Here is a 15,537-nt window from a genome sequence, read left to right as displayed (position 1 = left end):
ATCAGCTATGCAGCTGTTTCTGCCTGTGAACATCTCTTTGTGGACTAAAAGTAGGCTGCAGGTGGCTCAGCCTTTCCTCTAAGTATACAGTCGAGGAAAGGATTCAAGTAGCGCTCTCCTTTCTGCTCTCCAACTGGAGTCAGTACAAATAGAGACTAATCCTTGTGAGGTTAAAGCCTAGAAGCCTTGAAGCCTAGCTAGCCACCTAAAAGGCTTGATCGCTACCTCCATCGGAATGGGATAAGTTCTCTCTCCTTTGCAGTCACACCTAAGAAAACGAATAGCCTTGAGAGCACCTGCTGTGCCTGTTGTCGGGATGGGATGAAGAGGAAATTGGGTTGTTCCCAGGGTCACTGTGGTTTGCTCTGAGAATCTGCTGCAGCACAGTGACTCTGCACTGCTCCTACTGCAGGGTTGTAGCTTAATGCCACAACGTAGCCTGAAATCTGTTCCTTGCCAGTTATCCCTATAACTCATATTTGGTATAAAAGTCAAAGCAAGTTCTGTTCAGCAGCCAGCTGCAAGCTGGGTCTAGTTTTGAAAAAATCAATCTGAAGTATTTATGCTTGATAAATCACCATCAGCTGATATATGCTGGAGAATCAGAACACTGCAAGCAGATAGCTGCAGCAGGACAAACTTTGTTTAATTTCTAATTTATAAATAGTATTGTTTATTAGCTCTGCTGATAACAGTTGAATGATTCCAAACACTAATACAGATCTGTGAGGAAAATCCCTTCTTCTGTAGCAGGATAGTGGCAAAGGTACTGTAGCAAACTCAGAAGGGCTGAAGGATCCACAGGCTAAGGCAGCACAATTGAACAGATAAATACCACTCCAGGACAAAAATGGAAAGGGGAAAAGATGGGTGACTGTTTTGCCTTTAAACACTATACACATGGTGTCTAGATGCTCAAGCAGGGCAAACACAACTTATCCACTTTTGTAACCTGCCTCCTCCACAGTTTGTGTGGAACCAGTAACTGCAGTACAGACTGCCAGCATTACCTGCTAGTCCCTGCAGCTCCTCTTTTCACGACTGGCTCGATTCACACAAATTATGAGGCTATTTCTGTAAGGAAGGACTATTCATGAAAACAAAGATTTTTCTTGTGCACTCCTAGCAACAATGTACATACACGTTCAGTCATTGGGGCCACAAACTAGAGGAAGTACAAATATTTGACAATAAAAGACAAAGCAATTGAGTGTCCTCAAAGGAAGGGGACACGTCCTTTACCAACAACAGCAGCTTAGTATGGAGATTTCACAATTTAGCTTTGTTTCCTGAAACAGAATCACTTTTTTTTTTAAATCCAGAATATAAATAGTTGACCAAGCTCTGTCTTGAAAATTAGTGAAATAAGGCATACAAGGGAGGCAGATCTCATTTAAGTAACACTAACATTTTAAGTGTTCTCTCCAATGCCAGTCACACAGCTGTGTTTTCTGGGCTTCGGTCACCCTCCTTGCAACAAATCTAGCACTGGTGTAGTTAGTTATCTGTAGATGCTGTTAGTATGGAAGCTGATGCCTCTGTTCTTCCACAAACATGGTCAATAAAAGTTTTACTACATGGTAGTTAATTCAGAGTTCAAAGCTTCCATCTGATGCATAGTGGATATATTAAGCAGATAGGTTTAATAAAGCCTCTCTGGCATTAATTCTCTAGCAATAATCACGTAGTAAGGTGCATTGTATCCCTGCTGCAATACTGATGGTTGCTGTGTAACTATGTGCAGTATTATTAGCTATGAACACTTTCCTGAAGGACATGCCTTCAAAGGCCACAAGAAAGCAGATAACTAAATACATTTAAATATGAATTAGTTTGCTGCATTTCGCGCTTTAAGGCTGAGCTTCTCTTGCAATAAAGATGTTCAGGATTCAATCCCTCCAATGCAGAGAGGAAGTTAAATGAACTCTGCAAAACTAGGCTAAGACAATACAAGGATTAGGGTGGCTCAGAGCTTGCCGTTGGGAGGAATGAAGGATGGATTGGAGGAATCACAGGAGTAAACCAAGGCTGGTTTACAAACCCATCCCAGCAATCTGCAGTTCCACATAACTACCTCCTCTGCCTGTTTGCTGAGCCGGACCCAGCTCTGTGAACGAACTGACACCAAATTGAACACACATTTAGGCAATAATATTACATGCTGAGCAGAATCTGACCAAGTGAAGCAGGAGTGGCGTGCTGGGTTATTTGCATTAACAATAAGAAGTAAGGTTTCAAATGGCATGAATGTCTAAATGGGTGGAAAGCCTGTTATATACGTACTGCGGAAAGTATTCAAACGCTGTTAATCCTTTCTGCAAAGACTACGTAAGTGTGCCAAGCTCAGTGTCAGCATGGGTGGTCTGGGCTGTAGGTGCCCGCTGCACGAAGGACCAGCAGTTTAAGCCTTTACGGACAGCCGCTATTATCTGTGCCTAGCGGTGCTACCCCCCGATTTTTTTTAATTTTTTTTTTTTTTCGATCTCTTTTCGGGAGCGAAGTCTTTCATTACGAATCCGAGATGAACACAGAAACGCCAGCCCAGCTCCCCATCCGAGCTGTACCCTACCCAGGAGGTCTGAAAGTCAGCATGTTGCAGGCCGTGCCATGAGGGAGCTCCCGGGGCCGCAATGTCAGCCCTTGGCACTGACGGGCCACGGGTTATGTTCTTTGCAGCCCAGGACGGGGGGAGTGTGGCATTAAACGAGACAGGAGAAGCGCTCTCCACGTCCCTCCGCGCCCACACGGCACCGAAGGGCGCCGGGGCCCCCTCCCCAGCGTTAGGCGGGGGCAAAAGCCCAGAGCCGCCTCGAAGGGCCGCCCCAGGCCGGCGGGACCCGGGGCGGGACGGCGCGGCAGCGGCTCGCCAGCGCCGCGGAGGCGGGGAGGGGCGGGAAATCCCCAGGATCCCCCGGCCCCCGCGCGGGGAGACACCGCGTTAGTCACCGGCACCCTCCCCCTGTGCCGGCGCTCGGCTCCGCCGCGGTAGCGGCCGCCTCAGGCTGGCGGCAGCGCCGCTCCTCGCTGCCCGCACAGCCCGGCCGCGCCGCCGACGGGACGCGGCTCCTCCGTGAGGCGCGGGCGGCCGCGGAGGCTGAGGGGGGGGGATGGAGGGGCCCGGGCTGCACCCCGCGGGGCTCTGCGCCGCGACCGCCCGCCCTCGGGGCGGCGTGGCGGGCTGCCGGCGGGCGGCGTGAGGCGGCCCAGTCGCCCCGGGTGCCCCCGCCCCGCGCGGGGAATGAGAGGCGGCGCCGCGGGGCTGCCGGAGCCCGCCGGGACCCACCATGCGGGAGCTGGCGATCGAGATCGGCATACGGGTCCTGCTCTTCGGGGTCTTCGTGTGAGTACCCGCCGGACAGCGGGAGAGGGGAGGGACGGCTCCTGTCGGAACGGCGCCGGCGGGTACCGCCGGGGCTGCCTCAACTTCCCTCCGTCGCCCGCGGCCGCTCGGGCGCCCGAGTCCTTCCTCGCACCCGAGCGCGCTGTCGGATGGCCGGGCCAGGGGAGCGCGGGGTGGGGAAGGGGCGCGGGGCTGGCCGCCCCTCAGCGCGGGCAGACGGCGGCTAACCGCCCCGCAGCCCCTGCGGAGAGCTGCCCCCGGTGGGCTCCGGCGGCGAGGCGGGCCCGCGGCGGGGGAGCGCCCCAGGCTGAGCCCTGGGCGAGGGGGAGCTGCCGCCGTTCCCCCGTCCGGGTGCGGGGGGACCCGCTGTGCCGGGAGGGGTTTTTCCCCGGGGTGTGAGTCGTTGCGGGAGCAGCGGGGAGCCCTCTCTGCTCTGCCCTGGGGATTTTGCTGAGGACCTGCGGGCAATTTTTGTCGGAGAAACTACAGTTTTGTGAGAGAAGCGTGCAAAAACCAACCGACCAAGAACAAAAAACCCTGCTTCTGTTTTCGTTTGGACGATTATAGTTTTTGCTGTAAGGGCTCATCCGCCAAGGCTGTAAATGCACCTCAGCAGCTGGCTTGCAGCAGTGGGAGCCCGCAGTGAGTGAGCGCCGGGGCAGGCGCCCTTAGCGGGAGGGCTACAGTGCTGGGAGCTGAGGAAGGACCTCAGGCTGAACGTGAGGTGTAATGTGTTGTAGCGGGGTTTGAGATGCATATCCGCACGCTGCTGTGTAGGAAGGAAAGTCATGAAAATCTGGTTGCTGAAAGGTGCGCAGCTATCGCTGCAGGACCACTCTTTCTTTTTGCCTTCATTAGGAGAAATCAGTTATGTATTATTTTGCTCTGTATACTTCAGGCAGGCTTCCCCCTTTCTTCTCAGGGCTGTACCTGTTTCTTCTTTCTGGCAGTTTGTGTTGTGCATGCATTTGAACAATGAAAAGTTACGGTCTTAAATTAAGTTCGCATTTAAGTTGCTTAATGTTTAAAGATGAGTGTTCTCAATCTTTGTGATCCCTCTGAAGTATCACAGAAACTAGATCAGATTCTGCTACTGCTTACTTGTTTGTCTGCTTAAGGATGGATCCTGTTGGTCACAGGTGCAGGCAGGAATCATATAGGGCTTCTATTAAGCCATGGTACTGACTTACAGCTGGTGATACTGGAATGCTTTGATGCGATCCCTTTCTGAACCTCTCATGGTTAATGAATAACTTGCCCAATTTCTGGTATTTGAGTTCTTCCTCAGTGCTCATTTCTCTTGAATATTGATGCAAATCTTTTGATTTGCAACATGCTTGGTAAGTGTCATCCTCTTCATTTTAGGATAAGCTTTGATACCTTCAAAAACTTGTAAGGTACCTTTGATACCTTTCAGTTCAGTTATGTCTTACTTTGAAAGCAGACCTGTTCCTTTCAACAGAACTCTTTTCTAGAATATATGGAATTACAGGCTGAGCAAAGACCTCGGAAACTGATGTGACATCAGAACCTTTCCCTTCATTACGATTGCATGTGTAATTCATCACTTACACCATCCAGTAACAGATCTCTTCATATAGCTTATTACCGTGATATGTAAATCATGCCCCATTATAAGTAGTAATCTCTAGGTTATGCTTGTCTTTTGTCCTCATTTCCTCTCTAAAACATTCTGTAATTTTCACTACTATTTATGCTGTGATTCTAAAATCAGCTGAGGGGTGGCTAAAGGGTGGCTAAAGGAAATGCTTTTGGTAGAGCCACCGTAATGTTAAATGGCAAATGACTACAAAAGCACTCTTCACATTTTCACATAGCTCAGCTGCTTTTTTCTTGGAATTCTGGGGAATAATTCTGACATTGTAAGATGTCATTTGGAGCATTCACTGACTTCTAAAAGTACTGAACATGTAGTATTCTGAATTCACATCCAGATTGGTGGTTTAGTTTTATGAAGAACTGCACTTTGTAATGGCTGCAAAAATATAATCTCTAGCTAGACCAGAAAAATGGCTTTTATATTCAGATAATCTTAACACCAAAGTAATCTTTTGCTATTGAAATAGTATTCGGTATTTCTCTCAGGTTTTCCAAAGAGGCAGTTACTCATATTTTGGAACTTTTGTGTTATAAAGGTTTAAATACTGGGTTTTCTGTGGTTTTGTAGACAGCCAGGGCAAGGATTTTTATGGAGTGTTGAGTTAATTGAAGTATCTCTTCAAGTATGAACAATTACTGGTGAATTTGGAAGCCCTGGGACTGGAATCCAGGCAGTAGCATTATCAGCTCTACTGCAGAAGCTATTTCTAGGAATGAAAAGGCTGTACGGATCCCACCTCCCTTGGAAAGGAATGCCATTAACATCAATGAGTTGAGGCTGGGTGTGAGATCATCTCTGGTGTGAATGCCAGCTGCGACATAGGTATTTCTCCACCAGGAACTGGACTGAAGAGAATTAGTTCATTCTGAAAAGGTGCTGATGACTTTGGGTCACTACCAATCTTTGCAGTGTTAGAAATCTGACCTTGAAGATAATGGTTCCATAGTTATTTGCTGATCGTGAACCATCTGTGCCTCCCAGATGTCTTTTTAGCTTCAACCTACTGATTAATATAACTCAGAGTAATATACTGGCATATTTTGTACTATAAAATGCAAAAGAAAAAGGTGCATATTCCATGTTGTAGTTTTGCTTGGTGATAAATGTCATTTCATAAAAATGGAGGTGTGAAAACTTATGTTGATGATTGCTGAAATTGAATGTATTGCCAATTTGAATGTATTTTACAGCAACAACAGCCATATTTTCTATACTTAAAACTGGCAACCTTTTTTCCCCCCACTTGGCATAATTATCAACTTTAGTCACAAAGGCAAAAATCTGTGCTTATTATTTAAGTTCTCTTCTGTCATGCAAATGCACACCATTCCAAGTAATACACACTTGTGATGGTTGTGTGTTGGTTTGGATGAATTCAACAGACAATTAGTGAAGATAATGATAACAACTGACTCAGTTCTAGATGTTGTGTTCATAGCAATTGCTAAGTGTTCACTTGGCAATTAAAGACAGGTTTAGGTATTGAAATTAAGCAACTCCAGCTTCTGTGCGTTTACAAAGATCTGTGCTGAAGGGCATTTTAGCCCTCAGGATTTACTACTATTGAAGGAAGGATTAGTTAGGAGAGATTTATTAGAAGAACTACAGCTGCCTGAAATTCAGAAGCAGGAGTTAAAAAAAAAAAAAAAAAAGAAAAAAACCAAACCAAAAAAACCAAACCAAAACCCAAACATAACTGTTTGCAGTCAAAACCATGCTTGATGCGCACTTTACTGGGAAGGTAAATAGATGTTCTTTGCATACCTTCAGCAAAATAGCTCTCAAGCCACAGGTTACAAACTGTAAGGAGAATAGTGACATTTTGGTTCTGCCCTATGATTTTTCCCACTTCCTTAACATTAACAAATTCATTTTTAGTTTTCAAAATAGTTAGCCTTATACCTTTTGACTGGGCTGAACTGATCCTAATGAGCATAGATGGTTTGCTACTTACTAGGCAAAGAAAATTCTCACACTATAATTTGACTGTTACATTGTTACTACATTATGCAGTTTCAAATATTGTTCAAGTAAACCTTGCCTTTAATAAATTCTCACTTCATATTTTTGTTTGTTTAGTTTTTTATTTATTAAGAAATATCTGTGAGTACAGAACTGTATTTTTTTAAAGTGAAATTTTTCATGTAAGGTCTCAGAAGTAGAAATGGTCTATTGTGTCATATAACAACTATGAGCATGTACTTTGTTTATAGAAAAAATCGAACACTAATTTGAAGAATGATTGAATTGGGGTCTTGCAACTCCGTTTTCTTCTTTTTGTACTTATTCCTATGGTCTGGAGCATCTTAAGATGCCTGATTAATGCTAAAACTTTTTAAACATGGCTAGTCTTTCATCTACTCCATGGTGACAGTGGCATTTGTCACTTACCGAGTGCTCGATGAGAGCAAATTGTTTTGACTGACTTGGTTTTATTCAGTTAAGGTAATTGTAAAAAGATTTGAGAGCATGTCTGATATTTTTACATAGGAGTGATGCCCTTAAAACAATGTTCTTCATCTGTCCTAAAAAGAATTCATTGAGTGGTAGCTCAGAGTGAGCCTGTAATTGCCAGTAGGGATGTCTTAGCTTCTTAGCAAAATACATGTTGTTCTGTTTTAGGTATCTCCTACAAGGAAAAGTTTTTAATCTGTTTCAGAAGTTTTAGAAGACCACATCATTGTCTTGGTAGGAAGAGAGAAGAATTTGCGTGTGTTGTAGTATATTTAGCCCAATGACTTGTCAACAGCATATCGCTGATGTTTCTAGAGCTGTCTAATTGATTAGAAAGACAGTCTTTCAAGGATTGCTTCATCAAACCTTGAGCTCTTCAGTGAGTGTGATGTGATTAAAATATAAATGTCATTCAGAGTAATTGGATATCTTCTGTACAGCATAGTCTCGTTAGTAGCCTCCCTTGGGAATAAACGTTTATCTGTAGGCTAACATACGTACATATTACGCACATATAAGTGTACAGTATTGACTAATGCTGACATTTTTCGTGTGTGTGTGTGCTGTGTTCAGATTGGTTTAAGTAAATAAAACCTGATTCTGTGCATGTTGGGTTTCTTATAAATTTACAATATTAAGATTTTAATCAAGTTCTGAATATGCATGAAATGATGTAGGCTGAAAAGCTCTTTCAAGTAGCTTTCTCTGTCATAGGTGGTGCTCTTCTAGAGATTCTGCATGTTGCCTTCATAAATGATACTATGGATTGTCTTGTTAACACAGACAGAAAGCAATAAGATGAGGCAATTCCACAATGCTGCAGTTCTGCTTCACTCTCTTCTCCCAGTTTGTGCTTGCCTTTTCTCTGTCTTATCTCCTGGATTTTTGGAGGATAGACTGAGCTGAGAATCATGAGCAGTCAGAGATCTGTAGGTGATATATGCAAAACGGTATTGAGAAGAAATCACCAGTCTGAGACATTAAGAGTTATTTCCTCAGGCTGACACAAATGCTGCCAAATTACCCAAATCAGTTGGACCAAGATTTCAAAGCACCTTTTAAGCCTAGGCTCTATAGCTGAATGTTTCAAAGTGAAGTAGGTATTTGGCCACATGAGCTTCTTGGTCTTTTTGTGTCCTACATTCTCGATTTGAGTATCCCATTAATCTGACTTGGTTTGGAACCTGATTTTTGGCTTGTGATCTTAAAAGTCTTGGACTTCATTTCTCTGTACCCTAATTTCTCATCAAGAAAAGGAGAGTAGTACTTCTTTTTCTCACTCTTTGTTCATTTAGTTGATAAATTCTTTGTTGTGAGGTATGTGGACAGTAGCCAAACCCACTGAACATTGAATGTGCTTGGAGCTTTTTCAGTGTTAGTTTCACAAATAGTGATGATAATAGGAAGTGAGAACATCAACATGTTTGATTACTAACCTGTTTAAAAATAGGTGCTGTATTGTAAACCATAAGTTAGATGATACTAAAATGAGGGAAAGATTTAGTTTTGTGGCCCAGGTTGAAGTCTAGTTCACTGAGTAGGGTTAATGGACAGTTAAAAGAAAGACCTGCTATAAAAAAGACCTTAGCCTCTCTGGTGCTTAGGATCTGAGAACATATATCAAAGGTTGCATATTGAGCTGCAGTGGCAAGCAACAGACTTGTTCCAGTGCTCAGCAGAGTCAGTTATACCTTTGAAGTCATGGAAGAATTAGAATGCCATGGAGCTTCTGTAACTCACTGAATGCAGCTGATATATCACAAAGTAACCCGAATTTTAAATTTGCTCAGCCCTGCGTCCTTGAGAGGTTACTGTAAAAACAAAAAGCCATAAATACCTATTATACCTAGTGTAATATGAAGAACGCAACAAAATGACCGTGTGTCTCTCCTAATATCTATGAAATATCACCAAGCTCAGAGACACTTGGTACTTGGTATTCCACTGAGCTGAAGCTTCTGTTTCCATTGTTTTCTTATTTCATTTATTGAAATGAGGGTAGGATTTTACTGACTTTGATAATAGCTACGCAGGAGAAAGTGTACCTTCTTTTTTTGTGCAGACTTTGGTCTGTGCAAAAGATAGACTGTTTTACAGACCTTTGTATCAGTACATTTAGATCGTAGAACTAAGTTTATTTAATTTGTCTTCCCTGAGTCCCAGAGGGGAAAAAAAGGGGATTTAATGGCAGGAATTCTAATTGTCCAGTTAATAGGATGGGATTTACAGTTGATATCCATGGCTAAATTCGCAGCTGAATATGTGCTAAAAAAGAATGTTATTGTAAATGCCAAAGCATCTGTTCCAAGTTTTTGAGGAGTAAATGGTGACTTTGTGTCTCTTCTTGTTGAATCCTATTTACTCACTGACTTTGGTACTTTGTATTTATTTGCTGTCAGCCCTGATTGAGGACACTTTAGAGTGAGAATGTTACTATGACTGACTGGTTTTCTGTAAGGGAAATTTTTATTTTAAAAAATTGATTTTTATTCTTTGATCTAAGCACAGTCAAGCTGTTGCACAACTGTGTTTCTTATGGCAAAGACTTTAATAAAAAGTACAGTCTTATTGCTGAGAGTGCACTCATACCTGGCACAGTAAACCAAGATCTTTATATCTTGCAATATGTTGGTGACTTTGAAAAGTGAGTACTTGCAAATAGTTGGCAGAATTATTGACACTGTAAGTGGGTTAAGGATTACATTTAGTGTGTCTCGTAACTTTTTTTTCTGTAGTGAGCACTGTACTGATACTGAACAGGGGACATTTGAGTGCTGCATCCATATTGGCGAGGACTGGTGGATAGAGAGAGAAAGCTAAAGCCAATACAGGTGTCCCTTGTTGAAGTATTGGTCCTGATCCACTAATGAACATCAGGGACTTACACTTGAATGATTAAAGAAAGCTTCACTGGTTTCTAAATCAGAATAACTGCTTTTACAGGTGATCCAATTAGATTGTCTTCATAGAAGAGACAAAGTTGTCATCAGATGTGGCACTTGAAATAAGCTTTTCATAACTGCATGGATTTTAAGGTATTCTCCCTTGCCTTGTAAATGGTAAATTTGTGATCATTGGACCACAAGTCATTGCTATGCAGGAAACTGTGACTGATCTATATGATTCTGCAGAAAACTAGATTAGGAATGTTTCTTTGTTGTAAATTAGATTGCTACAGTCACTCTGTATCATATTTGTTTATTTCTCTGCCTTACAAAAAATTTTTAGCTTTTACTATCCAAGTGGCTAAATATTTTCCTTGTTAAAATACCACTGAATTTTAATTAAAATTGCATATAGATAAAATGCAATGAGTGTGAATTATTTTACTGTACGCTGGAGTAACAGGGTTTACAACTGGTGTTTTCATAGTAAGTGGCTGATTAAGATTACTTATGCAGGTGAATTTCAGAGAATTGAGGAGGATTGAGAAAGATGGTAAGAGGGGGTATAGAAAACACCTTTCTGAGAAAAGATAGAAATAATTGAGCTGTTTAATCTAGAAATCTGAGGAGACATGGCAGTAATCTTCACATGTAAGCAGCTGCCATAAAGATGTATGAAGAAGGCAAACAGCTTTTCACGTCCTTTGGGAACTGTACAGAAGGGAATGATTTTTAACCTCATATAGGCTGAGTGTAGGGAAATGCAACCTAATTGTAAGGACTTTGTAGCGCTGTGATAGATTGCCTGAGGCATATGTAGAATCTCCACCAATGGAAATTTTAAAAAGCAAGTTACACTAAAGTGTCTTGGGAGTATTTTACATAAAGTTTTGCTTTGCTGCATGGCTGCGAGGAGACAGACTAGGTGGTCTTGTAAGCTGGCACGAATCGACTCAGTGGACTGAGGTTTATACTACCCGAGAGTGTCCCAGTCTGGGGAAAAGTTGAAAGATGTTAAAGAAAAATTTCTTGTAAGAGATTTTTGGCTCATGTTGATGGGCAGAAAAGGAAACGGTATTACCAATTCGAAGTTACATGGAGAATACTTTAGCAAAGGCTGAGCAGAAGCTGATGATCCCTTCTGGCTGGAGGGCGTTGCTATGCCACATATCATATTCTAAATATTCTGCATTGATGAGGTTGTGGGGAAAATGAAATCATAGATTAGGTGAAATGTTTCACTCTGCAATCTTGCAGTTCAACATTTTATTCTATTTTGAGTGAAAAGTTTTACTACTACTTTAGAATTTGTAATGGAGGTGTAAATGTCATCTCAGAAATATTTCAGCTTTGAAGGATTTGTGGCACCCTGCCAACTGTTGTGAAGCCTTGCAAATCGAAAACAACAGAGGAGAGTGTCATTTGATATAAAGCGTTATATCTTCATTAGCTGCCAATTTTCACTAATGGGAGAACAGATCTAATAGCCTGACTGTACTCTCATAGCCCACAGAGAGGCCATTAATAATTTCATTCATCTAGTGTCCAAGGTGCTTTACAGAAGTGTAACTATTGCTATTGGACTTTAGTGAGTGCTACAAAATGATAAGTGATGTTCCTACTCCCCATTACTACATCTTTGTATCTTCTTTTTTTTTTCTTTTTTTAATAATTATTAATGCTCTGGAACATGTAGTTATTCACAAAAGTGTTTTTGTATTGAGTGATTTTAATATAGTTGGATTTGATTGTGAATATCATTAGGCAGGTCTCTTTTTTCCCCAAGGAACAATGAAGTCATTGCATACAGCAACTGTGAAGGAAAAACTGGAACAAAATAACTTGTAAATTTGTATTGCATTTAGTGAATAACTTTACCAAAAAAGTGTTTTATTTTAAAATATGCATTTTAAAAGCATTTTTTAATTAAGATGAAAATTAGTTGAATAGATGCCCAAACAAAATGTTTCATTTCAGTTTGGGTTAAAATTATATGTTCCTGCTTGACCAAAAATTAATGTTTTAATTTCACACAAAGAAACACTTGATTGAGCCTTCTAGATTGGTCCATAGTATTTCTCCCCTCTCTCACTTCCTTACCAACTCACAAGTTTTTGGTCCAAAAAAACAGTCTGAGAATTTGTTTTTGCACTTAACTCCAGTTGTGGACAATTTGTTTGATGCTACTTAATCCTCACTTTTATTCAGCTTATACTTCTCTACAGCATTCTGTGGGGATAGGCTTCACTGCCATACAGGTCCTCTTTCAAGGTCATGTCTCTGTCTATCCAGCGTATGTTCAAAGGGAACAGTGGTGCGTAGTGAATGGGCTACAAATCATAAACATTCATGTAATAAACATGTTCCAGACCAAAAATAGCTTGGCAACAAATTATCAAGTTAGTTCATATTAGTAAAATTCAGGTTCTGGTGAAAAGCTGGGTGAGTGAGAAAGAAAATTTCTTGTGTAGAAGTGGTAGGTTTTTGATACGGAGCTTTTGAAGAGATTGGGCTGTGGCTGAACAGAGGCAAGATCCTGCAGCATGGAGGAACGCATTAATGTGTTTCAGAGATTCCTCCTGAACAAGCTGCTAGGGCCAAGCTGTCACTTCCAACTGATTAAACCTTGTTCCAAGCAATATCTTAAAGAGCTATCGCAGGAAGGACAGGAGTGAGAAACATTGAAGTAACAGTGAGTTACAAAGGGAATTTTGGAGAAGTGATGGAGGGACAGAAGTAACTGAGAGGGAAAGCTTTGGTCACCAAGAGAAACTCAGCATCTTTGAGTTTAATCCTTGACTTTCATTTCAGGTCCAAACCTGTAGTCAAGGGGAGTGTGGCACACAGGTATGAAAACAGAAGAAACTTTATCAGACTACTCAGCTCTATCAAATTGCTATGAAGATAGGATAGTTGTCCAAGGAATTGTTGAGAGTTCTTTGGCTGAAAACGGTTCGAGATGTAATAAAAACAAGCATTAAAAAACATCAAAAGCAAAGTTTTGACTGTCTGTAGTGTGTTTTGGTTCATTATTCAGATATGTGCTTAGGTGATTTAAGCCTGTAATATGAATTCTTTTTTTCCACTTGAGAATAATGTACAACTGCCAGCTTTGATACTTCTAATGCCTATATCGGTGTTCATATACTGATGATTTCCTTTCTCGCTACTTCCTCCTCCCAAACACACACCCATTGAAATCACTTTAGTGAAATAGCTTATAACATAGAGTATATTTAATAAAAATAGAGCATATGATAATATTTAATAAAAATAGAGGCAACAATTAATACCATAAATCATGCTTTTTATTAACTAAAATGAGAGACACTGCAATGAAAACAGTAGCCAATAGTTATTTCTGTAAGACTACCACTGTGGATTATCTCTGTTACAGTAGTGCAGCTGTAGTGGATCGCCATAAGTATTGTCCATGGACATGATAAGTAGCAGCCCTGACCTGCTTGCCTTGTGCTTGAAGTGCACCACTGCTCCAAGTGAGCGGGGATCACAAGAACTGAACTGCTTCTTCACCTCAGGAGTAGCTAAATGCCAAAACAAATATGTTTTTGTTTCAGAACAGTTTGTTTATATTCTGCTGACCAGAAAGCAAAAGATGCAAAGATCACTTTCAATATTAGATCAAAGAAAGTTTTAAAAATACAAAACCAGCCAAAATATGTCAATTTGACTCATTTTGCAGTGTTTTTTTTCCTGTTTCGGTATAGCCACTCTTGTCTCCTGCTCTTCTGTTCAAAGCTGCAATGCAGCATGACCTACTGTTCCTTATTTCTTCCTTTCATTTTGCTCATTTCCAAATATTCCACTTCTGTAAGGAAGAAATGATGGTGAAAAGGTTGTATCTAAGCTAGTTAAGTAGTTTAATTCCTGGATACCCATTTTTATTCCCCTTGAATGGGAGTTTTCGAGATTCAGTCACTTCATACTGGCAATAATGATACTCAGCAGTATTTAGTGGTACTTGCATTCAGAGTGCTCAGCCCATGAGCAAGGAGAATGTATGGATTGGAAGTTCTTGGATTCTTTCAGGCGCACAAGAACAACTGGCTGGCTGTGTTAATTGCTTGTTCTTGTGCTGTTCATGCATGCTCAGATAATCCTCTCCCTTTCCTCTTAGGTTTAGTATGACTAAAATAATATCACAGGAAGGAAATAGTTGACCCAGAGAGAATTCAAATGCCAAGGACTGAGAAAGCAGTAGAGGTATAATTTGGTACTAAGGAAATTAACATTAGGTTCTAAAACTCCAGGCTATTCTCTTTTTCCAGCATTGTGAAAAGATTGCTGGTTCACTATTTCATAGTAGGTATTCTAAGAACATTTACATATCATTTATATATTATTTTATAAGCTGCAAGGCTCCTGTTGTGAATCTATATTGTTGTTAGTTCAAGATCTGAGCTTTTCAATGAGTCTAGACTCCCCAGCTGTTGCCTCCTTGCTGATTCATTTAATTCATATTGTTTCTTGAATTTGGACCAAGCAAGGAAGACAAAATTTGAGCAGAGGGGTTGGGTCTGATTTTAACCTGTTTCTGTCTGTATATTCAGTATGAGCACGTGTTGCTCAAGTCATGTGCTGTAGCAGCCTTGAGCCTAATCTCAGGCAGAGCTGATGAAGCCTGTGTAAATACAGCCCCAGATGCTATATCAGAGAAGGGTCCAGTGGCTCAATAATCATTCAGAGACACTGGCTGGCACAGACTCCATCATCTAGTTAGACGCATTCTGGTTGAAGAACCTGTCTCGCATCACAGTTGGCTTTGCTGGCCCAGTAATAGTACAGCTCACCCTGACTGGGGTGCAATGCTAGCTGTGAGGAGGAGAGTAAAAAGGGTGGCCATTCATCTTTGGAAGAAGTCACACCTAGATATATATCTGTTAAATCAGTGGATATACGAAGCAAATCTAGGAAACCTGCTAATAATACTGAAGAAAAATACTGGAAACTCTCCTCTTTCAGCACATCTGGGAAATATAACAGCCATGGTAATATGTGTATTTTTAAAACTGCATCAGAATTTATTTTCAATCCCTTCTTAATCAAAATGATTTCTCACATATCTGAAGGGCTAATGTGGGTATATGTGCTAATTAAATGTAACACTGCAATTGCTAACTGATTTAAAATATGCAGAAATCTTTTACATCAAGTGATACTGACTCATCTGAAGCCAAACCTACCCTTGAGAACCAGTTCTCGACTTGCCAGTGACA

General features: G+C 41.4%; 1 protein-coding gene across 2 annotated transcripts in view; it reads left to right on the top strand.

Moving 5' to 3' along the window:
- Positions 1–2,915: 2,915 nt before the first annotated feature.
- PLPP4 (phospholipid phosphatase 4) overlaps positions 2,916–15,537 on the top strand; it is a 62,439-nt gene continuing 49,817 nt past the window's right edge. For both annotated transcript variants that reach the window (XM_075504432.1, XM_075504431.1), the window contains exon 1: positions 2,916–3,340. In XM_075504432.1, coding sequence (XP_075360547.1) covers positions 3,285–3,340 — 56 coding nt within the window. In that variant the 5' untranslated portion in view covers positions 2,916–3,284. The remainder of the gene's footprint in view (positions 3,341–15,537) is intronic.

The sequence above is a fragment of the Mycteria americana genome, chromosome 6, assembly GCF_035582795.1.
Source record: "Mycteria americana isolate JAX WOST 10 ecotype Jacksonville Zoo and Gardens chromosome 6, USCA_MyAme_1.0, whole genome shotgun sequence".
NCBI classification, from domain to species: Eukaryota; Metazoa; Chordata; class Aves; order Ciconiiformes; family Ciconiidae; genus Mycteria; species Mycteria americana.
Note: the sequence above shows the minus strand (reverse complement) of the source record. Positions and strands in the feature narration are given on the sequence as shown.